Source organism: Prinia subflava, chromosome 17, assembly GCF_021018805.1.
Source record: "Prinia subflava isolate CZ2003 ecotype Zambia chromosome 17, Cam_Psub_1.2, whole genome shotgun sequence".
Lineage (NCBI taxonomy): Eukaryota > Metazoa > Chordata > Aves > Passeriformes > Cisticolidae > Prinia > Prinia subflava.
Genome location: NC_086263.1, coordinates 1,926,643 through 1,952,995, shown reverse-complemented (window position 1 = coordinate 1,952,995; position 26,353 = coordinate 1,926,643). Strand labels below are relative to the sequence as shown.

At 49.2% G+C, this 26,353-nt stretch overlaps 1 protein-coding gene across 2 annotated transcripts in view; it reads left to right on the top strand.

Annotated features, from left to right (window-relative positions):
- Positions 1–26,353, top strand: part of XPO6 (exportin 6) — a 56,275-nt gene that overhangs the window by 7,528 nt on the left and 22,394 nt on the right. For both annotated transcript variants that reach the window (XM_063414269.1, XM_063414268.1), the window contains exons 2-8: positions 8,524–8,614; positions 10,233–10,345; positions 13,218–13,415; positions 15,842–16,001; positions 16,348–16,425; positions 21,845–22,298; positions 25,446–25,572. In XM_063414269.1, coding sequence (XP_063270339.1) covers positions 8,524–8,614; positions 10,233–10,345; positions 13,218–13,415; positions 15,842–16,001; positions 16,348–16,425; positions 21,845–22,298; positions 25,446–25,572 — 1,221 coding nt within the window. The remainder of the gene's footprint in view (positions 1–8,523; positions 8,615–10,232; positions 10,346–13,217; positions 13,416–15,841; positions 16,002–16,347; positions 16,426–21,844; positions 22,299–25,445; positions 25,573–26,353) is intronic.

Sequence of the window (26,353 nt, the reverse complement as noted above, 5' to 3'; positions counted from 1 at the left end):
GTTTGTACAAGTCAGGAGGAACAAGCTGGGCATTTTTAACTGGCAGATTTTCACCTGTCAGAGCATGAAGAGTGTTCTCTGTAGGAAGAGTCATTATAAGCACAGGAAGGACAGGGAGCTGCTGGAGAGAGTCCAGAGGAGGCCACAGAGATGCCCCAAGGGCTGGAGCCCCTCTGGAACCCCTCTGGAGCCAGGCTGGGAGAGCTGGGGGTGCTCACCTGGAGAGGAGAAGGATCCAGGGAGAGCTCAGAGACTCTTCCAGGGCCTAAAGGGACTCCTGGAGAGCTGGAGAGGGACTGGGGACAAGGGTGGAGGGACAGGACACAGGGAATGGCTTCCCACTGCCAGAGGACAGGGATGGATGGGATATTGGGAAGGAATTGTTCCCTGGGAGGGTGGGCAGGCCCTGGCACAGGGTGCCCAGAGCAGCTGTGGCTGCCCCTGGATCCCTGGCAGTGTCCAAGGCCAGGCTGGACAGGGCTTGGAGCAACCTGGGATGGTGGAAGGTGTCCCTGCCCATGGCAGGGTAGGCACTGGATGATCTTTAAGCCCTTCTGCCCCAAACCATTCCATGATTCTGTGATAGGTGTGGGGTTTTTAAACAGACTTCAGCTAATCAGGCCGTGCTGGGTACAGTGTCAGTTCATTTGACCCTGCTGCTCATGTCTTGATTTCTGGAACATTGGAGTAAGATGATGAGGGTGTTTTTCTTAACACCTTTTACAAATACTTTTTATAGGGATTTTTTTATTCCCTTCACAAATACTTTCCTTACCAATGAACTCATTCCCAAAGGAGTCCTTGGGATCTTGTTTCCACCTGCCTGTTACAGAAGTTGTGTTACTTCACCTTAACCTCTGGAGGTGTTGTCTCAAAGTGAGTGAAGCTGCATTTGGAGCAGCCCTGTGGTCCTGCCTGATTTGTTTATGTAGAGAAAAGGGAAGAGTTTTGTTCCTTGTGCCCGGGGTCCTGGGGCTCTGCACAAGCATTGCCTGATGGGGAGGATGGGATCTCCCTGCAGTGGCTCACAGGCTGGTTTGGAGTGTGGGGCACCCTGGGGAACCCAGCAAAGGAGAGTGAAGTGAAAGGAAGGATGCAGCCTCAGAGGTGTGAGTTTCTGGACTTCACTGGGGGGAATTCAGGTTAATTCTGAACCAAGACAACCAGAGTCACCTTGCAGTGTTTTAACTTCTGGAAGCAGCTCCTGCCCAGCCGAGCACCCATGACAGATGCTCAGCTGTGTCTACCTGAAGAGCAGATTTTGTTTCGCTGGTTTTGCTGGTAACCCACCAAATGAAAAGTTATTATCATTGATGGCTTAAAAAGTGGTGGCCAGCAGCTGAGAGCTGACTGAGCCAAGTGTCTGCTGGGGAAAGCCTGATGGCTCTGGCTGAACTGTCAGGTTTAAATTGCAAGTCCCAAAAGTGACTCCAGAGCCACCTCTGCCTGCAGTGCTTTGGTGATGTGCAGGGTATTGATTTTCAGGAATCTGCTTTGAGTGCTTCTGCACTTCTCAGCTGTGTATTGTTATTTTAGCAACTGCTTGTTTGGGAAAATACTGAGTTGCTGAGCCCTTTCCAGCAGCTAAACCACAAGAAATCAATTAGGAAGTTGGCAGCACGTGATCTGCTGCCTTTCCTGGGCGTCAGGGACCCAGAAATCGCTCTTGGCCTCATCTTCAGCTAGCGTGAAACAGCACTGTGCCTAAACCACCCTTTGCTTATTCCAGCCTGCTGGGGTTGTTTTATTCCTTTGCTGGGTTTCTAAGAGAATTCCTAGATGCTGAAGCCACAGGGAACTGCTGGGTGGAGGACACATTGCCTGCTGGGCTTGGTTATGTGGGTTAAGAGTTACTGGGTTAGAAAGAATCATACTTGGACACTTGAGCCTGTTAATCAAAGTTCAACCTTCAAACCTGATGCCTGGTTAACTGAATCTGCCTGTCCAAGAGGGTTTAAGAAACCAGATCCCTTGGGTATTGAAAAAGGTGCTGATTACTCGTGGAGCAGGCAGTGTTCCAGGTAAGATGATCTCTGGTGCAGAAATCAGGCTGGCACTGCTGGCTCTCCATGTTCCACACAGCACTGCTCAGCCTGGGGTCCTGCAGGTCCTCCTAAGAGTCCTTAGCTGATATTTAAATTAAACACTCTGGTTCCTGAAGTGCAGCCAGGTTCCTGAAGGGAGGAGTTGTCCAGGCAGGAGAGCTTTGAGCAGCTCTGGAGCTGGCCCTGAGCTTTGGGACCTCAGGGACATGGAGAGGAGCATGGTGCCTTTGCTCCTCTGCCAATTGCCTTGAGGTACAACAGCATTCTGTGACTTTTATCCCACAGTTGAAGCAAAAAAAAATACTATAACCAGTTTGCAAAATCTCCTTGTTGTTAGTGAAGTGCTGGAGTTGTGGTCTGTGGAATGAGTGAGGCAGGAGAGGGATCAGCTCTGCAGCCAGAGCTGTCTTGCCACGGCCCCAGGAGCTGAGCTGTGCTGGGAGCACCGAGCAGGGCCCAGTCTGCTTTCGGTTCTTGAAACCGCAAAAACATCTCTGAGGTGCAACAAGGAAACTGAGAATGAGGGCTGAGCCCTGGCCTGGTAGCACAGCATTGCTGGGGAGCACGTATGCTGTGTGCTGCTCGTGTCAGATCTCTGATAAGAGACCCTGGCAGTGAGGGTGAACCCCCAAATTCTACAATTATTGGTGGAAAGGATTAAATGCTCTGCCTCCCTGTAGCCTGTGTTTATCTTTTTTGGAGGACGTGTTGGGTGTCCTGCAACTTTTTTTAAAACACTTCATAATTCTGCTTTGCTTGCTAAAAATAACAGCGGATTTCTTCCATGAATTTTACTGCCCTGAGTGACCCAGGGCTGTCCCAGGGGCTCTCCAGGTTTTTGTGAGCGGGCTTGAAATGACCCACAAGCTTTCTGAGAGTGTGATTTCTAATTTACCTGTTCATTGCTGTGTTGTGTTAGAGCTGGGGCAGGGAGGGGCTCTGAGAGACACTCTGGTAATCCTTCAATGAGTAAATTACTACCTCAGTACACGGAGATGTTAGTGTTGTTAATACTGACAATACATATGTGCATCATTAAGTTAGCCTTGACTATAAATAATAGAGAAGAAACTTCAGCAGCTGGAGTGTAGTTGTTTGTATTTTTAGGTGTGTGACTGTGCTGTTAATTAACTGCACAACACTGGAAGCAGAAGGCTCTGAGGTGGAAGATGATGGGACATTGCAATTAGCAACGACAGGGTGATGATGAGTTATTTTATACAGGTGCTGTGGATGAAATTTCTCATTTCTTGTCTGTTTTTTTAACCCTGTGCACTGGCTTGTTGGTGGCATCATAGCAATTCCAGCTGGGAATTTTTCCATCAGCCAGGATTCTCGTTGTGGGCTCCCCTGCAGTCTCACCCCTCCTGGAAGAGCTGCCCACAAGCTGGTAGACATAGCTGATAGTGATTTTAACAGATAAATGTGATCAAATCTGATTCCTGATAACTGGGAGGAGGCTGAGCTGTGCTGGGCTGTGTCTTGCACTGGAAATGGCAGGAGAGTGGGGTGGGTGGGATTGGGGTTGGGGTTGGGATGGAGAGGCAGGCTCCAGGAGGTGAGGAAGCTGCGAGGGATCTGCGTTTGCTGCCAGTGCAGGGTGTGGGGGTTGCTGGGCTGGCTGGGAGTGTTGAACACAGCGGGAGCAGGGACTGCACAGGGACTGCAGGCAGGGATGAGCGGGGTGGGCGTCGGGATTCAAACCACGGGGGGTGGGAACAACTCCCCGACAGAACTCCCAGCTTTAAATAAAGAGCAGAGATGCAGAAGGGGGGTTTGATCTGCTGTGAGGGCTCCTGGGGTGCAGCAGAGCCCGGGCTTTTCCTCCCTGCCACTGGAGGAGGTGTTGGGAGCTTGTGTGGTGTAAAATCCATCCTTCCACACCAGGAGGGTGCTCCAGCGCTGCCTGAAGGATGAAGTCACCTCTGTAACATTGCAGCTGCAATTAACGTCTTACTAAAAAAAGCTCTGGAGAGGGAATGCCTTAAATTTGTCTTAGAGTGATATCCATTTGCAAACACATTAGGGAAAAACTGAACAGACCCAGCCCTTCTCTTAGTTGTCATCAGCCCAAGTTGCCGTATTTAGATCATCTTTTTTGTGATGGATGCTCTAATGGCAAACACTGCAAGGTTAACAGCCTGTGTTTTTATGGCAAAGCAGTAGAGAAAAGCTTTCCCCTCAATGAAAAAAAATCCTTTCAGAGAGCGTAAAATGAAATAAAATAAAAAAAGAGGAAGTGAACTCTAAATGAAAGCACTTGTGGATAAAATGGCTTTAGAAAGCACTTCCATGTCTTGCAGAACGAGCAGGTGCTTTTTTAAGGGCTATGGTTGTGTTTGATGATATGCAAACTAAAATTAGCATTGTATCTGCTCTTCAAGTGCGTGTGCAGTGTCTAAACTGCAACCCAAGGAGCATTGCTCTGTTTGCTGGAGCTGGATGAGTAACTCATTCTGCCCCAGTGCTTTAGTCATAGTCTGCATCTGAGCTTGTCATGGAGTCAGCAGCAGGGTACAAAGATTTTGCTTCTCCAGAGCGTCACTGAGGTGCAGCTGCAATATTGAACAGCCTGAAATGCAGGAGGTTGGCAGCTTTTTTTTTTTTTCTCATTAATCAGCAGAAATCATTTAATGACTCACATAGCTTAAAATGTAACTGGAGGATAGCCCTGAAATCAGCCGGTGGGGTGGGTCCTTCTGGTGGTGCTTTGGTGGATGGAGAGTGTTGTTGGATGTGCAGGTTCTTGGTAGCAATTGTTGTGTTTTCTGTCAGGAAAAGGAGCTGTTGGAGCTCATTTTCCTGGCTGGAGGAGGGCACAGAGGGCTGGAGTCCAGAGGTAACTGGAATGAGTAAGCAGCTCCACCCCTCCTCTGATAGTGGTGTGAAACACCTTTAGCAAACTGATGAGGGGGAAGGGGATGGGAAGGACACTGGCTGGCAGTGCCTCCCTCCCACCCTGATGCGCAGCAAGTGCTGCTCGGGTCAGATGGGACAGTTCCAGGATGAACAGAGCTGCTGCTTGCCTGGGCTGTGTGGTGTGGGCACAGCTCACTGAGCACCTATTCTGGGGACAGTCACCTGTGACACACCTGACACACCTCCCAGAGATGCTGTTTTGACCCAAATTCCAGATCAAACTATGGATGTGCTGCTGGAACACAGGAATCTGTGGCTGTGACTGTGTTAGATTTAGCCCTTCTTGCTTTCACCTCTCACTGCCTTGTTGCCCTGAGGGAGCTGTGACAAGGACATCACCTTTGGCCACAGGATCTGCGGAATCTGGCAGCCAGGACCCTCCCTGAGGGTCAGAGCTCAGCCACAGTGTTGAGGCGGTGGAGCAGCAGTGGATGGTGACGTGGCACATCTTATCTCCCCGGCTTTTTGTGAGCTGCAGAGTTTTCACGGGGAGAAGCTCGTGTTACCTGCTCTGCAAGCAGGACTTGGAGAATTGAACATATTTTCCTCTAATGGTTGGCAGAAGAGAGAAATGCTATTTTGTGATGTATGATCCAGCCCTAGGAAGCACTAGGGGTGAGAGGGGTCAGGTTTGACTTCTGAAAGAGACTGGAAAGTGTTTCTGTTTCAGTAGCTGCATATTTAGCAATGCCTCATGGAAGTGAGGCAAACTGCCAGTCCTGACATAGAAAACTGGGGTAAATTCTGTTACAGATGGTCCACACTTTCTTTGAAAACCTTGGGATTTGAAATCTGTGGATGACCCAGAATTTCAGACCAGAACCTAAACTGAGCTGGTTCCCCCTGTCCTTCTTCTCAATGCAAAGTAAACAGGGAGCCCTAAAAGAAAGTAAACCGCTAGTTCATGAGTTCATGATGGAATAACAGTAGGAAATATTCCATGTACAGCCCCAGGTGCTCCAAAGAGCTGGACTTTTATTGCAGTCTCACTAATCGACTTCCCAGGTGTCTGGGTCCAGGTGCAGCCGCCTTCCCCTGCAGCTCTGCACAGTGTGTGACCTCTTATCTCAGTGACCTTATCAGAGCCTTGCTGGACAGCTGGCCATGACCGTGTGCCCCCAGGATCTGGGCAACTTGAGGGATACCCAAAGGCATCAGCAAATGCAGGTCCTTGATAAGTCCAGCCTGGAGTTAGAAGGGCACCCTGAGCTGGGCTTTGGTTACCTCAGGCAGTTTGTCCTTCTTGACCTTCCTTTGGCCAAACCTCCCAAAGAGCCACAAGAAGTGAAACAAGAGGAGAGAACGATCCTGGAGGTCCCACTGTGTGCCCAAGGTGGCCTTGGGTGCTCCCCAGCCTGGGCTTTTGGGCATGAAATCCTCGTGTTGTGCTCTCTGGTTTCTTTTCTTCCTGCTTTTGACATGTTGAACATCATGTTCATGGTGTTCTGCTTTGGAAGATTAACTTTGAAAGATTGACTGTGTTCCTAAGGAATAGGATCTTCCAAATTTCAGTGCTGAAGTCAGTGGAGGACAAGGCAGATGCTCAAGATTTATGAGAACTCCATAATTTATTTCCAAAAGCAGGACATAAATCTTGAATCTTGAAAGAAATGTACTCATGTCAACTGCTCTTGCTGAAGAAGGATTGAATTAAGTATCCAAAGATGTCTGAGCCCTTCCACCCTGTGAGGAACCAAGAGTTTTCCATGGGTTGAGGTGATGTTGGAATTGGGTGGTAAAAGGTGGAGTGGGAGAGCAGTGCTGCTCTTGGAGGAATTTGCATCAAATTGAGATTAGAAACTCATCTTTGGGGTTTGGCATCAGAAACTGCTGGTGAGACTGTTGAGCAGCAGAGAAGGGAAGTGCAGGGATTTAGGAAAATACTGGATTTGTATGTGTGGATCTGCTTGGCAGGAGGACATTAGCTCCCACAAGTGACAGTGTGGCCATATCCTAAGTAATTAAGGACTCCACTTAGTCAGTTATTTCTTTTTAAAGTGAGTCACTTATCCACAGAAGTGCTGTTATCTGGGAATGGTGACTGGCTGGAGGCTGAAGGGAAGTTTGCAGCCCCAGCATAAATGAAGTAAAGCTGGAAACCTGAGCTGCAAACGTGACTCTGCTTGGATTGTTGGCCAATTCCCCACTACCAAGCTCTCTTGCTAAAATAGTCTATGATTTCTAGAGTAGGGCTTGAAAAAGCAAGAATAAAGGAAAAAGCAGGGCAGGAAGAGGAACGGTAGGATGGAATTCAGTATTCCTTTGTAAATGGAAATGTTTGGTGTCCTGCAGAGCATCCACTTGCAGCTGCTGGAGAGCAGAGCCCTCGCTGTGGAGTTCTTGCTGTTCCCGGGGGTTAATCCAGTGAGGAGGGGCTCCTGCTGCTTGGGCCTTGGGAAAACTGCTGTGCATGGCAATGGGAATTAGCAGAAGCCTGGAGTGTTTCTGCAGGATGTCTCACATGCTCTTCTCTGCAGGAGACTGCCAGGCACAGCTTTTGTCTCTGCTTTGGGGTTTTTTTTAAGGCAGAAATTTCAGTTTTCTTAAATGTTTGCTTTGTTCCTGTGCTTGAAGGTCTAGGCTTGAATCTTGATGCATTTATTATTGATAGCATGGGTTGAAAACACTGGGGACACAACCATGGCATGACCTGTGCTGTAGCAGGACTGTTTCTAAGGCTGTTACCTTGCCAGAATAAAATCATCCCAACTCCAGAACACTCCAAAACTGCAGCTGGATACTCATCTCGATAATTTCTTTAGGAGTTAAAACTCTAATAATGATTTCCAGGAATAAAACCTAAATTTGGGGGCAGGGGGGAGGGGGGTGCTGTTGTTCTTGAATCAGACTGCTGAATACTGGTATATTGCTTTCTAGAGGGCTGGAAATTCCTTAATTTTTCAAGCTTCCTAAGCAGCCGGATGGCACCAAGGCAAAGACAGGAAGAGGTGTCAGGGTCACAGGATCATGGAATGATTGAGGTTTGAAAAGCCCTGCAGGATCATTGAGTCCAGCCTGTGACCCATCCCCACCTTGTCACCAGGCCAGAGCCCTGAGTGCCACATCCAGCCCTTCCTTGGACACCTCCAGGGGTGGGGACTCCACCACCCACCCAAGCAGCCCATTCCAGTATCTGATCACCCCTTCTGGGGGGAAATTCCTCCTGATGTCCAAGAGAAATCCTCTCAAAGTTCATGCTTCCCATGATGGGATGTTTACAGTTTTTAACCATCTCAAAACATCTTTACCCGAACTTGCTGTCTTTGTGAGAATTATTTATTGCCTGAAAATTCCTGAATGCCGCCAAGATAAAGGAATTTTGTTGAGTTCTTGTCCTTATTAATGGAGCTGAGTAAATGGTCCTTCATGTCCAAAGATTTGAGTTGCAGTGGACAAATCTTGCTGCTCCTTGGCACCAGTGAGCAGTTTGAGTTCACGGTTATTGCCCTGTGCTGGTCCTGCTCATGTTGGATTTTGGTGTGTCTGTGATGTTCTAATGCCACCCTCCTGTGTCACAGTGGGAATGAGTTTTCTCTCTTTCCTTCAATGTCCTTCCCAGGCATCAGAAGAGGCCTCCCTGCGGGCTCTGGAGAGTCTGATGACGGAGTTTTTCCACAATTGCACGACAAACGAGCGGAAACGTGAGATAGGTGAGTTCCTGCCCCTTCCAAGGGCTGCTCCTGCTGCTGGTCCTGCCCACAGGGGGGACTGCTTGTGCTCAGCTGTCCCTGCACTGAACTGGCATCTTCCCCTCTCCTAGGTGGGAACTGCAAGGAAAGGTTTCCCTAGCTGGGGTCCTGGGGAATCTGGTGGTTCCTCTGGATGATAAAGCAGTGATGTTTCCTCTGTACATTGTTGGATTGTGTGTCCTGGGAAACCTCTGCCTGCAGATGGGGCATGGACTTCAGCATTAGGAGTGCAGAGCAAGACTGTCCCAGTTCTTGTGGAATGACAGGCAGGAATAACAGCAATTCCCTTTGGGTGGAGTTATTAAACATGTCCTGAAAGGCAGCAGAGATCCTGCCGGGTGCTCTGGGGGAGCTGCTTGTGCTGGTGGTAACTGTAAAGAGGCAGATTCCTTTTATTCCCAAACAGCCACAGGGATATTCCAAGGGCTGGAACCCCTCTGGAGCCAGGCTGGGAGAGCTGGGGGTGCTCACCTGGAAAGGAGAAGGATCCAGGGAGAGCTCAGAGCCCCTTCCAGGACCTAAAGGGGCTCCAGGAGAGCTGGAGAGGGACTGGGGACAGGGGATGGAGGGACAGGACACAGGGAATGGCTTCCCACTGCCAGAGGGCAGGGATGGATGGGAGATTGGGCAGGAATTGTTCCCTGTGAGTGTGGGCAGGCCCTGGCACAGGGTGCCCAGAGGAGTCCTGGCAGTGTCCAAGGCCAGGCTGGACAGGGCTGGAGCAGCCTGGGATGGTGGAAGGTGTCCCTGGACATGGGATGAGCTTTAGGGTCCCTTCCAACCCAAACCATTTTGGGATTGTTCTGTTTCTACCACCTCGTGCCAAAAGTGTCATCAGCATGAAAGACTTGTCCCAGAAATGCTGTAAAATAAACAACACAAGGTTTTTTGTTGTGGTTTTTCCAACGGTGATATCCAGCCGTGGAAAAGGTATCCCTCATTTTCCTGCTTAAATTGCAGGAAAGAAAACGATTAATTAAGCCTTAAATTTGCTTAGCCTGTAAAGCAGCCCTTGTGGCTTTTCTCTTTGTCACATTGTCACCTCATGAGAGATGACCAAAGCCTTCCCTGAGCGTTCAGGGGGGTTTCTGACACCCTGAGCTTCCACCAAGTCAGCAGCTCTTGGTGTTGCATTAAAAGAAGGGGGGTGTGGAACACTGTGATCTGAAGTGCTCCTGCTCTCTCACAATGACCTGAAATCCCAGCATTTGGCTTTTACAGATAAAATAACAGTGCTCATAATACAATTGCTGTGTGATTTGCTTTAATATTCATCTCTTATCTGCTGCAGTATTTATGTCAAAACTGATTCTAAAATGACACATCTGTTTTGTTTTCATTAAAGCCTGTTGTTACTTTGCTTTAAACACTGTAGAATGTGATTTTATTATATTTTTTGCCCTCCTCCAGGTTGAGTCACTCCCTGAACACAGGGTCTCTTCCCTGCTCAGTTGCTGTGCTATCACTATACATTGTTATGGCTTTGTTTACAGCTAAAGAATTTTAATGGAATATTTTGCATCAAAGTCAAATTAAAACTGAAGTACATTTTAAAATGATATTTTATGGTTTTTTGCAGAGGAGCTTTTAAATAACTTTGCCCAGCAGATAGGAGCCTGGAGATTCTGCCTGTACTTCCTGTCCAGCACCAGGAATGATTATGTGATGATGTACAGCCTGACAGTGTTTGAGGTGAGGCTGAGCTCCTGCCTGCTCTGTGCCTTCTCTGCCTGGTGCAGTTTTATCTGGCAATCGATTTTTTTGGGGAAAATGTTTGTCTGAAATGGCATCCCTGGTAAGTACAGTGATAAAGGATGCTTTTATTGCTCTCTGCCAGAGAGGTTGCTTAATGGCAGGCCCAGAGTGGGAGAATATGAATCTTTGTACACAAATTGAAGAATTCATTTCCTGGCATCTCTAAGCACAAATTACCTCCAGTTTCAGAGGCTGCTTGAGTTTCTGCATGATGCTTTTAAGGGTGTTATTGCTTTTATGCTGGTTTTATGATCAGAAATATGGGGGTGATTATCTGCTCCTGGCTCCTGCAGGCTTTGAGTGCTGAGAGGAAAGGCAAACTTGCTTTTATTTTTCTGACATTTTGTAGCTGTTGTTGGTGCTCTTGAACTACATCCTGCAAACTTCTGCTGGTTGGAGCAGTGAGGTCTCTCTTAGACAGCCACATCCCACTCTTCACCTACTTATAAAAGAACAAAAATTGGGTTAAAAGCCTTGATATTGATCTCTGTGTCTGCTGGAATAAGCAGAAGTATTCTGTGAACAGCTCTGTTGTGTCACTGATTTCTCAGTGTCCGGTGCAGGGTCTGTCCCTGAGGATGTCCTGGGGTCTGGTTGATGTCACATCAGTCTGGGCCATTTGTGGTCTCTGTGTTGAGTTCTTGGCTGGGTGGGCACTCCGAGCTGTGCCCCTAGATCAGAGGGATTTATAGTCTTTGCACTGGGCCACTTTTTACATAAATTACACCTTTAGATAAAAATTCTGCTCCTAAAGTTGTGTTGTTTTTACAAATTATCCTCATCATTGTTGATTTCTTCTCTTAAATATTCCTTTTACTCATTAGGGATTGCAGAGGGAGTCTGGACCCCAGCTGCAAATGAAATCTGATTTACCTTCCCCTCAAACAGGGGTGATCATGGCAAATGACATGGGAATTGTTCCTGCTCAGGGAATGGTGTCCCACTGATTTTCCTGATGAGCAAAACAAGTGCAGGGCCAGGAGGTGGATTCAGTGATCCTTGGGATCATCCTGTGTGGATCCTACCAGCTCAGGACATTTCATGGAGTTTGGTTATTGAGCCTCTGCTTCCCTGGAGATGGAAAAAGTAGCATTGAAAACCCTAATTGTGCCCAGAATAAAGAAATCACTGTGCAAGTGCAGAGGGAGGGACAGGAGTCCCCAGCCCAGCTGGGAGATGAGGATCTCTCCATGGAGTAGCTTGAATTCCCAAAATTAACTGGTGCAGTGCTGGACATTACCTGGTCCTCAGAGCCGTGGTCTGTCCCAGCCTGCAGCTTCCCCACCTATCCTTGGGTACTGGATCAGTCAAAGGCCGTGAAAACAAGGATCATTCCCAAAAATGCCCAAGGACATGGGTTTCCCAAACTGCTTAGGAAGTTAGCAGTGAATTTGGAATAAAACTCCTCCTGGTCCCCTTCCAGATGAATTGTTTTCACTTCCTGCTTTTTGGAAAAGAAAACATCTTCCCAAAAGCATTTACAGGGAGGAGGGTGTTGCTGGCTGGTGGGAGGGGTAGGACAGAACACAGTGGGCATGAAAGGATGGATGTTAAAGCTAAAACATCTTCCTGTTTTATTGGAATTCTGAACTGCCAGCAAGGAACCCTCAGCTGCTTGGGCCATTGTTTTCAAGCAGTACTTGTGGATTTTTGTGCTAGAAAACACCAAAACCAGCTTCTTTGAGGAATTTCTGTATAAATGTCCCTGTGTAGCTCTCCTCTGGGAACTGGTGTCTCTGTGCAGTCCATCCTAGTGTGGGTTGCATCTCCTTTGACCATACATCATTTTCCAGTTTCAGATATTTGAGGTGTCTTCCAGCCCAGGCTATGATTGTGATCTGCAGCATTCTCCTTCTCCAGGCTGAGTCCTGCAGATGGGCACAGACGTGGCTTCAGCCTCCTCTCTGGGTTATCCCGAGAGATCCAGATCCTAATGCTCCACAGCCCAAATGGGATCAGGGCAGGGGAGCAATTTGCTTTCCTTTGGATTTTGTCTGTCTTTAAGTGGACTAAAAGCTTTCTGTGTGTGTGGTGCCTTGTCACTGCCAGGCACTGCCTGCTCCAGTGACCTTCCAGCTCAGCCTCAGGAGCCCTGGGTGGCATCAGGGGCATGGAAACCAAACCTCCTTCCCTGCTTTTCTTGTCCTGCTTCCTGCCCCAAGGCTGTGCTTCCCCCTTTAGAGGGGAAACCTGCAGTGCCCAGGGTTAAAAGTTAGAGGAAATAGTTCTGTGCCTGCCACTATATTCTGCTTAACCCAAAACCAGTTAAACCAGTAACTTCAGCTCCATTGTGGCACTGCCAGTCCTGGGCCATGAGATGCAGCAGCTCTGCCAGATGCTCTGTCCCTGCTTTATGTTGTTCAGCCTGGAGAGGAGAAGGCTCTAAGGAGAGCTCGGAGCCCCTTCCAGGGCCTAAAGGGGCTCCAGGAGAGCTGGAGAGGGACTGGGGACAAGGGATGGAGGGACAGGACATAGGGAATGGCTTCCACTGCCAGAGGGCAGGGATGGATGGGATATTGGGAAGGAATTGTTCCCTGGGAGGGTGGGCAGGCCCTGGCACAGGGTGCCCAGAGCAGCTGTGGCTGTCCCTGGATCCCTGGCAGTGCCCAAGGCCAGTTTGGAAGGAACTTGGAGCAATCTGGGATGGTGGAAGGTGTCCCTGCCCATGGCAGGGGTTTGGAACAGGATGATTTTGAAGGTCCGTTCCAGCCCAAACCAGTCTGAGATTGCTGATTGTCTCAGTGTCTCACTGAGAGACACTTCAGTGTGTCCAAGATGAGCTCATTTGGGATGCCCTTTGCTTTTCCAGAACCTGATCAATAAGATGTGGCTGGGGGTCCCATCCCAGGACAAGATGGAGATCAGGAGCTGCCTGCCCAAGCTGCTGCTGGCTCACCACAAAACTCTGCCTTACTTCATCAGGAACAAGCTCTGCAAAGTCATCGTGGACATCGGCCGCCAAGACTGGCCCATGTTCTACCACGACTTCTTCACCAACATCCTGCAGGTAAGAAGTCTGTCCATCAATGAAGCCTGGTTTTCCCTTAGAAACATCATTTGGATTCCTTGAGTAGGGATTTCTTTTGATGAAGATTAAATAGTAAGTGTTGTTTTGTAAATTCCTTCTTAATTTTGTTTTAACCCTCAACTTTTTCCACGTTACGTTTCTCTCCGTTGTTAAAAGTGTTTTCAGGAAGGAACAATACTGTGCCACAAGTATTCACTTTGAATTTTACATATTATGGGCTAGTTCTTGAAAACACAAGGAATATGGGTTGTTCTTTAAACAAAAAAAAAAGTCAGTAAAATGATGGGTGTGTCACTGATCCTCAAAAGGGCAATTTCTCAATGGGTCTGTTGCAGATTTGTCACCCCAAAGCAGCCAAAGACCCCAAAATCTCTGGTACCTCATCGATAAGGTCACTAGTGGGATGCTGTTGGGGTGTTTAGGAGGGCTCCTGCAGGAAGGCTCAGCTGTGGATTGAGGATCCTGGCTGAATCCATGTTATTAGCTGGAATGTTGATTGCAACTCAGCATCCTTCAGGGAATCCTGAGCCAGGCTGGTGCAAACCTCTTTTTGTTGGAGAATTTTGTCTCCAGTTCCCTTAAAATTGTTCCTAATTGGCTTAAAGAGGCTGAGTGTAAACTGAAGTGCTGCACAGGCTTTTTCTGCTGACATAATTACATGATTTGAATGCAGCAAAGCCCACGGCCAAGCCACAAGGCAGTTATTTAAATCCAAGTCCTTGAGTGGCAGGAGTTTATTTGTTAAGGCAAATGGATCTAGAATTAATTGCAAAATTTCAAAGAATCCTGTCTTGGCTGCAGAGCTCATCGCTGGCTGGTGTAATCACTTTTCTGATTGTTCTGGAGTGGGACATGCTGCAGGTTTTTCCTCAATTGTCAGTCTGACAAGAAATACTTGGAGATAACTGTCTCCATGTGGAGTTTTGTCTCATTTCACCTGGATCTGAACTGAAAGGCAGCCTGAGCTCTCCTGGCCTTTCTAGCACTCCAGGGTTATCTTAAGGGATTGCAGAGCTCACTTGAGGAATCTGTTTTCCCTTATGCCTCTCCTTGTGAGCTCAGAAGTGGAGGGAAATGTTTCCATAAATTAATTTATGTGGCAGACACATTCCTAAAATGTTCAGAGAAAGTGGAAGAAAAGCAGTTATGCTGAATTCCAGGGCCTCATCAGAAGGAAGAGTAGCACAGGAGCAGAACAAATTGCTGTTAGAATTGCAGATGAGCCTTGTCTCAAGACTTTTTTCTGAGATCATTTGCAGCCATGTTCTTTGTTCTTCAGCATTAAATTGTATCCTAGTACTCTGAGTAGTCTCTAAATCTTTTACTGAACCACTGGAGGGGTGGAGAACAAAGATAAATTGGGATATTGTATTGCCATTATGCAAAGCCAGTAATTCTACATAAAGTATAGCTTCCTTAGAAGTTTAAAATCTGTTTAGCCTGACTGAGGTACCAGTGCCTGGTATTGCTAAAACTCCCTGAATTTGTCAGAAAACATCTTGAGAGATGATTTTTGGTCCCTTTACAATTTACCAACAAGTTGGGTGTTTCATTGAATTCTTTGCCATCTGCTCCTGTGTCTGGGACTTCCTTTTCAAAAGCCCCTTGAAGAGCTTTTAGATGGGCTATTTTCTCCCCAAATATTTCACCAAACTCTGCGTTTTTAGCGGTGTTAACTCAGCCTGGCTCTCCTTTGGAGAGTCAGGTGATCAGGAGCAAAGTCAATCTCTGTTACAGAATTATGGCTTCAAGGATTACTTGTAGCAACTGGGATTGGCTTTGGACTTTTTTCTCCCAGAGGGAGCAGTGCATAAATCTCTTGGGATGTGTCTGGGTAGCCCTGAAGAGCACTGCTGTCCTTCAGCTGGAAACAAAACTTGGAAGAAGTCTTTAATATCCCAGTGGCTGATGAAGCACAAGTCAGCTTTTTGTACAGTCCTGTTCCAGCATGGGGAAATGCAGTTTCCAGTTGGAGACCCAGTACAGGTGCAAGGGGAGCTCAGGTCCCTCAGCTGTGGTCTGCTCCTGGCTGCAGCCTGTGGGCCATGTGGGAAGGGAGGGATTTTTGGGGAAGCTGCTGGGCTGTGAGGTGTGAGCTGCTGGTGGTGCTCAGGTGGCCCTGGGCAGGGCTGAGGGCAGAGGATGCAGCAAACAGAAGGGACAGGCTGTTTCTGTGCCGTGCTGGGACACAGAATGTGTGCAATGGCATTATGAAAGCTCTCCTGAAACCCCAATTCCCATGGGGCTTGAGCTGTTGCAACATCAGAGATTCGAGTCTGGGGAAGTCGAACATGTCTGTGGGAACTGGAGTGCCCTCGGTGGCGAGGCTGTTGTAACCTGTGAGCAGTGTTGCTAACCCCTGTCTGTCAGTAAACGCTGTCCTCACCCTGCTCTCCTGTCCTCAGCTGATCCAGTCTCCTGTGACCACCCCGCTGGGGCTGATCATGCTGAAGACCACCTCGGAGGAGCTGGCGTGTCCCCGCGAGGACCTGAGCGTGGCGCGCAAGGAGGAGCTGCGCAAGCTGCTCCTGGACCAGGTGCAGACAGTGCTGGGGCTGCTCACAGGTACGAGCCACGTGCCACTGGCAGCCCTGTGCCCCCTCAGCACCCAGAGGTGCTGCCAGCCTGGCACTCCTGGCGCTCGCTGAAGCAAACTGGGGACGATGCAGCAGCTGCTGCTCTGCTTGGGGCACTCAGCTCTGCCCTGCAGCGTTTGGGTCAACTGCTGAGCTCCCTCCACGAGGGGGGTGGAGATTACCTTCCCTCAGTGAGCCCAAAACCTTTATGTGGTGTTTCTGTCCCTCTCAGTGCACTCGAGGGGTGTTCTGCAAAGGGCCCTGCAGTCTGTGCTGTGTTTGTTGCATCAGTGTGTCTCTGAGAAGGCACTTCTGAAAGGTTTCTCTTTGGGCAGGTATTTTGGAGAGCATCTGGGATAAGCACAGTGCTACTGCTGCCACTCCACCACCGTCCCCAACCTCAGGAGAAAGTGGTAAGGAAAAGCTACAAGATGGGATTTCCATGTACTTAAACCTTCAGTATCAGCCACAGAGTCCTTCCTTTGCTGTCTAACCTAATAACCCTTTCCCAGAGCTTTTCACAGGCCAGTAAATTCCTGACTGGAAAGAAAAACCCTACACAAAGAAACAAATTCCACTGTGGGGATGCCCCACTGCAAATGTCATTGAAATGTGTCCACAGAACTGCTTGTCATCCTCAGATGGCAGAAACCTCCCTGAAACTTCAGTGCAAAATGCTGTAGTGACAGTGAGTTAAAATCATGGAATTGTTAAGGTTGGAAAAGCCCTCTAAAGTCATCAAATCCAGCTGTTACTCCAGCACTGCCAAGGCCACCACTAAAACATGTCCCCAAGTGCCACATCCACATGGCTTTTAAATCCCCCCTGGGATGGAGACTCCACCACTGCCCTGGGCAGCTGTGCCAGGGCCTGACCACCCTTCCCAGCAAGAAATTTTCCCAATATCCAACCTAAACCTCCCCTGGCACAACTTGAGGCTGTTTCCCCTTGTCCTGTCCCTGTTCCCTGGGAGCAGAGCCCAACCCACCCCCGGCTGTCCCCTCCTGTCAGGAGTTGTGCAGAGCCAGAAGGGCCCCCCTGAGCCTCCTTTTCTCCAGGCTGAGCCCCTTTCCCAGCTCCCTCAGCCTCTCCTGGTGCTCCAGCCCCTTCCCCAGCTCTGTTCCCTTCTCTGCTCCCTTCCCCAGCCCCTCAGTGTTGTGAGGGCCCAGAACTGGACACAGGACTGGTGGTTCCCCTCAGTGCCAGTACAGGGGACAGTCCCTGCCCTGGTCCTGCTGCCATCCCAGTGCTGGTCCAGCCCAGGTGCCATTGCCCTCTTGCCCACCTGGGCACACTTCCCCACTGAGCACCTTTCCAGCCCCTCTTCCCCAAGCCTGTGGCCTTGCATGGGGTTTGCATTGTCTCCTGAATTCCAGCTGTTGGCACATCAAAGCCAGTGGAGCAAAACTGAATCCTACCTGAGAAAAAGAAAATAAAGGTAGCCAAGTCTGTGAAATGGAACAGGGTGCCCAGAGCAGCTGTGGCTGCCCCTGGATCCCTGGAGGTGTCCAAGGCTAGGCTGGATGGGACTTGGAGCATCCTGGGACAGTGGGAGGTGTCCCTGCCACTGGCAGGGGGTGGCACTGGATGGGCTCTAAGGTCCCTTCCTACCCACACTGTTCTGTGCTTGTGAAAGTTTGTTTTCTATCCATTCCTGTTAGACTTTTATGTGAGTGCTTATCTGATGTTAACCTATCTACATCTCTATTTCTTAGTTACCTCCAAAATGGAGAACACATTTTTGTGTCCTTGTCCTTGGCACACATTTCCTTGTCCCTGGGACCTTGAGCAGTTCCCTGGGAGCTGCAGATCATTTCCTTGTGGCCAGATTGCACCAGGCAGCTCCAGACTGCTGCCTCTGATAAGCTGTTGGCAGTGTTTTGCTTAGTGCTAAACCTTTCACATTGAAGCTTGAGCAGCATTTTGAGTGCTCCTTTCCTGTAGAAGAGCTCAAGATACTTCTATATTTCTGTACAAACCACAAGCTTTAATGGGAAGAAATATTCCTTTGGGTTGGCAGGGGTAGGGTGGATTTTGCTGTAGCTGGGAAGAGTTTTGGAAATATTTACAGAAAGATCAAAGCTTGTGGTGTCAATTGCCAGGAATGGTGCTCGAGGAGGGCACTGATAGAACAAATTCTGGGCTGGCTGTCGTGGAGGTCTGTTGGAGATGTCCCTCAGTCCCCTGGGGCTGGTGCTGAGGCAGCTTTCATCCACCTGTGTGCTCACCTCGTGACTGGGGATCATATTTCCTGAACTGGAAGTTGGCTGCACTTCTGTGCTGGGCTTTTCCTTTCTCCCCTCTCAGGGAAAACAAACAAAGTTTTCACACAGTGTTGTTTCAAGATAATTGCTAAGATCCAGGACCATACTGGCAGTGCCTTTTTGCCTATGCAAACTTGTTTGTGTGAAACTCTCTCAGTTTTATTTTTCTGTGCTGTGTCTTTGCTGTCTCCATGTTAAAAGTGGTTGTGCTTCCACTTCCTGAAGTCACAGAATCACTAAGGTTGGGAAAAACTCTAAGATTGAATCCAGCTATTAATCAGCATTGCCAGAGCCACCACTAAACCATGTCCCCAAGTGCCACATCCATGTGGCTTCTGGACACTTCCAGAGATGATGATTCCACTACTTCCAAAAAGAGCACCAGGTGCTTCCCTCTGCTCCACTGCTTGCTCATTTTGTGTTCTCTGAGACTCAGTTCATGCAGGACTCAATTCCTGAGGACTGGTGACTCTTGAATGTTTTCATTGCTTGAGCCAGGCTGCTCCTTTACTCTTTCCATTCAGGTGAGATTGAAGTTCCAAGAGGCAAAACAAGTTCCTGAGTCCCCAGAAATGTTTAATATCTTCCATCAGAGCCCAAATCTCTTTAGGAACTTAGAAAACCTCTACTTCCTATTTTTCATTTGCACAGGGAAGTGGAGTGAAATGGTTACTTGCAAGTCTTGCACAGGTTTTAAATAGCACTCGAAGACAACATTAAACTCATTTCTCATATCACTTCAGCAAAGGAGCTCTGATAATGTCCCAAGCTGGACAACATTTCACTTATTGCCATGGTGTAGGATTTACTCAGCAACAGACTCAGTCTGCAAATGTTGTCTTTGCATGATTTATAGCACATTTCCTGATGAATCCCTTAATATTCACTCACCTATGGCAAACAAATGAGTTGCAGAAGTATTTGTGGCTGCTCTCCTGCTGCACAGCAGTCACTGGGAGTTTTCTCCTTTGGCATGAGTGCAGCTGATGCTGGGAATTTGTCACCTGTGTGCAAAGACACTGAAAATCCCTGAACCTCAGAGCTTCAGTGATTTAACTGCGTGCAAAGCACTTGAACCAACTGCTGTGAGTTACAGGAATGTAATTGAGAGTTTCTGGTGTGGATGGATTAAAAGATGAGAATCTTTAATTCTCATTGATTTTTGTGGAGTTGGCTGAACTCAGTGTTTAAAAGAATAATGATAGTTGGGGTTGGAAGGGACCTTAAAGCCCATCCCACCCCACCCCCTGCCATGGGCAGGGACACCTTCCACCATCCCAGGCTGCTCCAAGCCCTGTCCAACCTGGCCTTGGACACTTCCAGGATCCAGGGGCAGCCACAGCTGCTCTGGGCACCCTGTGCCAGGGCCTGCCCACCCTCCCAGGGAACAATTCCTTCCCAATCTCCCATCCATCCCTGCCCTCTGGCAGTGGGAAACCATTCCCTGTGTCCTGTCCCTCCATCCCTTGTCCCCAGTCCCTCTCCAGCTCTCCTGGAGCCCCTTTAGGCCCTGGCAGGGGCTCTGAGCTCTCCGTGGATCCTTCTCCTCTCCAGGTGAGCACCCCCAGCTCTCCCAGCCTGGCTCCAGAGCAGAGGGGCTCCAGCCCTTGGGTCATCTCCATGGGCTCCCCTGGACTCTCTCCAGCAGCTCCAGGTCCTGCTGCTGTTGGCCACAGGGCTGGAGCAGCTCTGCAGGTGGGGTCTCACCTGAGGGGGCAGAATCCCCCCTCCCCTGCTGCCCATACCAGGGCTCAGCCCAGCACAGGGGGGTTCTGGGTGCTCACAGCCAGGGCATGTTCAGCTCTCATCCTCCAACACCCCGAGTCCTTCTCCCAGGGCTGCCCTTAGTCCATTCCCTGCCCAGCCTGGGTCTGTGCTTGGGCTTGCCCCAGCCCTGGCACTTGGCCTTTTTGAGCTTCGGGGGTCTGTAAAAGCACAAGATGAGCTGTACAGGTGAATCAAGGTGTGAATGTGCCCACAGGGGGGTTCAGTGCTAAGACTGAAGGGCAGGATTGTCTTGCTCAGCCATAGCCACGTGATGTCTTTGGTTTCTGGAGTGCAGGAGAAAGAAGCAATGATAAGGCTTGGCAGGGAATTACAAATTTAGTGATGTAAGACATCAATCTTGGTGAAAAATGAAGACTTAGGAGGGATGTGTTCATCACTCAGGCTCTTGTGTATGTTGGAAGTGGATCAGTAAATCATAGCTGTTGTTTTGGCGCTGCTGGTGTGTCAGGATGTTTCATTTCCATGAAAAAATCACTCAGGTTCTCCAAGAACTTCAGATTCTGTAGCACAGCAAGTGCCAGGTTTTTAAAGGTGCAGAGGTACTCAGTGAAGAGAAGTGTATTGAACATCCTGGGGAGGGTGAATAGTTCTGCAGCAGGTGGAAGCCTGGAGATTGTGGGTAGCCTGCCTGGAGCTGGCCCTTAGATTCCAGATCTGTTGAGGAAACAAAGGCCGTCAGGGATAAGGGAGTCTCTGGGTTATTGATGGCTTGGTTAGAGGTGGGAGGTGAAAGGTGAGTGCATGTGGTCCTCTTGATGTGAGGGGAGAGTTCACCCTGGACTAGGCAGGATTAACTTTACAGCTTCTCCACGTCGTTCCACAGAGAATTCACAGCAGCAGCAGCCAGGAATAATTCCCTGCTCTGTGGAACTAAGGCTCATCTGCACCTTGAGTGGTGGCTGCAGTTCTGCTTTTTCAGTATCAGTAGGTGCAGAGGAGCAATGAAAGCTTTGTAGAAGGGCACTTAAGGTGATGGAGGGGCTTGTGTGGCTTCCCTCTAAGTAACAACAGAAGTAAAACCTTCTTTCTGTCAAAGAAACTGAGCAGGAGCTGCATTAGAAACCTGCTGACACAAAGAAAGTGAAAGCAGGGATTACTTCTGTTCCTTGTTTGGGTAGAAAGTGAAACTAGGAGCTGGCATACCCCCAACAAAGCAGCTTTGTGGTGAAGCTGTGGATCTCTGTCACGATATATTGCAAATATTAACTTTATATGGCTTCAGTTGGAGGCCGGAGGAAGTCATGGAAGATAAATCCTGAGGCTGTGTCCAATTTTTCCAACTCCACCTTTCTTGGGAAGCTTTGTCATGGTGGGATTGGGAGGCTGGGGGATGTGATCTGTGCCTGCCATGGCATTTGGTCCCTGGGAAGAGGCGCTGTCCTGGCTGAGCTTTTTGGTGTGACTGGGAACATCAGCAGAAGTGTCACAGGCCAGCAGAAGACTCTGCCACGTTCAGCATAACAGGGATGTGCCAAGCTTGAATCAAGGATGCTCAGCCTTGTGGAGGGATAGAATTTTATCATAAATTCCTAAAAAACACCCCGTGGCGTTGTATTTCCTGAACTATCATGAGTGCCCTGCCTGGTAAGGCCAGAAGGGTTGTGTGAGGCCAGTTCCTGAGTACAGAAGTCACCAATTCCTCTCAGACAAATAACCTGCTGAATCACAGGCTGTTCTGGGTTGGAGGGGATCCACAAGGATGATCAGAGTGCAGCTCCTGGCCCTGCACCGGGCTGGGCAGGTGGGGTTTGTGCCTGCCTGACACCTCTCCCTCCCCCAGGTGACCTCTTGAGCAGCCTCCTGCAGAGCCCCAGCGCAGCCAAGCTGCTGAACCAGCCCATCCCCATCCTGGACACGGACAGCGAATACATCTGCTCGCTGGCCCTGGAGTGCCTGGCACACCTCTTCAGCTGGATCCCTCTGTCCACCAGCATCACCCCGTCCCTGCTCACCACCATCTTCCACTTCGCGCGCTTCGGCTGCGACACGCGCGCGCGCAAGATGTCCTCGGTGAACGGCAGCAGCCACGGCTCGGTGCTGGGGCAGGAGCGCGGCCGCCTGGGCGTGCTGGCCATGGCCTGCATCAACGAGCTCATGTCCAAGAACTGCGTGCCCATGGAGTTCGAGGAGTACCTGCTCCGCATGTTCCAGCAGACCTTCTACCTCCTGCAGAAGATCACCAGGGAGAACAACGCGCACACGGTGAAGAGCCGCCTCGAGGAGCTGGACGAGAGGTAGGAGCAGCTCAGCGGCCGTGCCAGGGCCTGGTGCTTCCTCTGAAGGGCCCTGGGGTTTGCTCTGGGGTTGTGCATGCTGTGTCTGATGGCCTTTCTTTCAGAGCACTGAGCCAGGGCAGCCGGGCAGAGAGGTAGGTGTGCCCAGGTAAGGGCTCGGTGCTGAGGGAGCTGCTGGCCCAGGTTTTGTTCCTTGCTGTCCCTTCCCTCCCCTGTTGCCCTTCGTTGCTGTTTGACTGCAGGTCTGAGGTGGCACCAGAGCTGAACCTGTTGTCACAGAACACAGAAGAGGCTCAGTGAGGTAAAGGCACTGCAGTGTCCCCTCTGTCCCCTCTGGTCAGTATCTGCCACTCTGACACAGAGTGGGGACACATCCTGTGAGTCATGACTTGGGAGAAAACAGCAGAAGCTTCCTACTTTTTATTGAGCCATGGCCATTTCTGATTGCTTTTTATTTTCGTGTTTTAAAATTATTTTTAAACAGCACCAAACACAGCTGGGGGAGCTCTGTTCAGTGGTGAGTGGCTCCACTTCCAAGGCTTTCCACAAGCTTGGCTGAGGCAGCAGGGGAGCAGCAGCACCTTGGGAAGCTGTGTATTCTCATTTTCCAGGGTGTTACTGCCATCTTTTGTTCCCTAGGACAGCTCCACTCTCTTATGTCAGATATTCCTACTTGTGAGGAATGAAGTGAGACTCCTCTTGCTGTTGAGTGACTAAGGCTGGGTGTTGGCAGGGTGGTGACTTGGTGCTGCCTCTTGTCACAGGGCTGCTGACAGTGGCAGAGAGGTTGTAACTGTGTGAAAGTGCTGAGTATCTTACTATGGGTACACAAGGGTGGAAATAAATTTCCACTCAGGAGAAAAAAAAAATTTAGGAAAAAAGCTGTGGGTCCGTTTCTAGAGAGACTTGCACGTTTCTGCTGCAGAATTCTCCTTTTCTGTATCCTTAGATAAAGGTATAACTTGGGGTGGTAAATCCAAACTCACAGGGAATTCTACTGCTCATTTTTTACTAGCTCTGACTTGTGTTGCTCTCTGCCTAGAAATGAGACATGTGGGAATGTGCCACCTTTGCTTGCAAGACACAGAGAGGCAGGAATTCCCCTCTGGATTTCAGAAAAGCTCTCCTGGAAACCCACAGTCCCCTATTTCACTGTTCTTTTATGGACAATATCAAGCAGGCCAGGCTTCAGGAGGGTGTGGAGCTGTGCTGGCCTGGGCAGAGGCGGTGTTGCCATTCCATGACATTCCTTAGGCCTGTCATCCACTGGGACCGTTGGTGTCTGGAGATGGGAGACCCCCTTTATTCATTGCTAAGGTCTGAAATAGGGATGGAACCAAGGTGTTCTGGAGACTGGGAAAGTCCAGCTGGCTTCTGGGGGAGTGGAGCTTTCTTATGTCTTCTCTGTGGAAAAGGCTGTGAGGATTTACAGGGTACAGCTGTACTTCTTGTGTCCAAAATTAAAGGACTTAGTGCATGGAAGTGTCATCCTGGCTTGGATAACAAAATCCTGAATGAAGGGGCATTGAAGAAACCCCCTTCAGTAGATGGGTGTGCTCAGAACCTGCAGGCCCTGCAGTCCTTCCTTGCCTTCCTCTTGTGCTGCTGGTTGTTTTTGTTCTGTTAAAAATCAGTCTGAACACTTTGGAACTGCCAGACTAGTCCAGGAAAGAGTAAGTTCAAATTGCCTGTTGCTTCATTTGTGTTTGGCTTTGAAGATCCCAAAATATGGGAAGTGGCTGGTAAGGATCCAGGCAATGGCTCAGTGGTTGGAGAAGGGGGCTGGGGGCCAAGGAAGAATTTCACTGGTCTCAGGTAAGAGCCTGTTTAGAAAATAAAAATTGAAAGGATGGGGATGTTTGAGTCTGGACTTTTTTTAAATTTTTTTTCCCCTGGTTTTGATTTGGAAGTGTTTGATCTGTGCTCAGGTGTGCTCAGTGATCTCCTGTCAAGTAGGCAGTGCCAAATAAAGAAGGAACTTCATCTTTTTCTGCATATTCAAAGCAGTGTGTGGTTTTGAGGGTTCACAACAAGCCCCAGTGCTGCAGCTCTGTCAGCTGGCAGTGCTGCTGGCCATGAGGGAGTTCTTGTTAGAAAGAGTGGGGATTCCCAAAAGAAATCCCCAAATCCCCAGAGTTTGCAGCAGTGCAGAGCAGGCAGTAGAGTAAAACCAGGCTGCTCATGCCTGTCTGAAACTGTGCTGAGCCCAACTTTTTATTTAAAATACAAACTTCAAGTATTTTCGTGCATTTCCGAACTCTGGGCACGAGGGAAGGCTGGAATTGCGTGTGTGTGATGTGTGTGGTGCTGCCATCCCTCCTGTGGCTGCTGGAGTGTTTAACTCCTGCTGCACAGATGGGTCTGGAGATGATTTTTAGCCCTGCTGAAGCTTAGGCTGTGCAGGGTGTGTCTGTGTTCCCCAGTAAAAGCTCAGCCCACTGAGCTTTGCCATTTTTCCCTCAAGAGCTGTCCATGCTGCACTGAGGCTGTGCTCTTGCTGCAGTCCCTGAAGATTTGGTGGCAGACTCCTTTTGGGAACTCCACTTTGTACATTCCCTGAGGAGCCCCGTGCTTTGGAGGAAGATTTCTCTTTCACTTCCCAGTTCAGTCCCAGGCTTGGGCTCAGCTCAGAAGCTCTTGGATTGCTGATCTCCACTGCAGGAGAAATTTTCCTTTCCAGCTCTCAGCTCCCTGGCTCTCCCACCCCCTGCTGTAAATGTAACCCCTCTGTTGCTGATTCCTGCATTAACTTCTTGCTTCCAGCTGAATTCCTCAGATGTACAGTTCATTTCACTAATCCTGCCCCCACCAGTACGATGACCTTTGCTATCAAATTCTTTCTCCAGGGTGGAGGGGGGTGTGTTCATTTGCAGGCCTGGTTGAACTCGATATTTATCTGAATATTAAAGTTGCTTTTGACTAGATTGTCTTTTCTGCTGTTTCAGGTGTTAATGGATGAAGGGTTGCCCATCCTGTAGGTAATTGTTGCAGGGCTTTATATTTTAATCGTTCTACTGATGGTTAATTGTAACTTTGCTTTGAATGAGAAGATTTTGAGTGGCTTTTTCTTTCACTATTTCAATGAAATTGCTTTCCCTTTGGGCACCTTTCCTGTTTTTTCTCAGTGCTTTCTCCTTTCCCTTGCAGCTACATTGAGAAGTTCACGGATTTCCTCCGTCTCTTTGTGAGCGTCCACCTCCGAAGGATCGAATCCTACTCCCAATTCCCCGTGGTTGAATTCCTGGCCCTGCTGTTCAAATACACTTTTCATCAGGTACAGCCCCACATCCCCGTTTTTCCCATTCTGTTCTGTTGTCCAGGGCCAGCTTGTTTGCCCCAGTCAACCCCTAAAAAAGAGCATTTAACTGGTCTTACTGGAACTTCCCAGAAATGGCTCAATGTGCTCTTGGATTTAGCTGGAGACAGAGGTCACCCTGCAACAATGACTTGTCTGATGTTTAACTTAGCTTCTGCTTTATTTTTTTGTCTTGGAAAGGACAATGCTGGAAAAGTCTCTCAGACTTGCTTGGTTTGTGTTTGGGGATGCTGTTCTTTGTCCTCAGTCTGTGGCCTTCTTGTAGTTTTTGTGGCTTTAGGGTGGTTTTACCTTGCTGTAGAAGCTGTCAGTGCAACTCAGCCCCATTTACACAGGAATAACGACAAGGAATAGCTTTATAATATCACAGAATCATGGAATGGTTTGGGGCAGAAGGGACCTTAAAACCATCCAGTGCCACCCCAGCCTTGGGCAGGGACACCTTCCACTGTCCCAGGCTGCTCCAAGCCCTGTCCAACCTGGCCTTGGACACTGCCAGGGATCCAGGAGCAGCCACAGCTGCTCTGGGCACCCTGTGCCAGGGCCTGCCCACCCTCCCAGGGAACAATTCCTTCCCAATCTCCCATCCATCCCTGCCCTCTGGCAGTGGGAATCCATTCCCTGTGTCCTGTCCCTCCATGCCTTGTCCCCAGTCCCTCTCCAGCTCTCCTGGAGCCTCTTTAGACACTGGAATGCTGGAAGTTGGTGTAGCAAGCCATGAGATAATTAATGCTGAGAC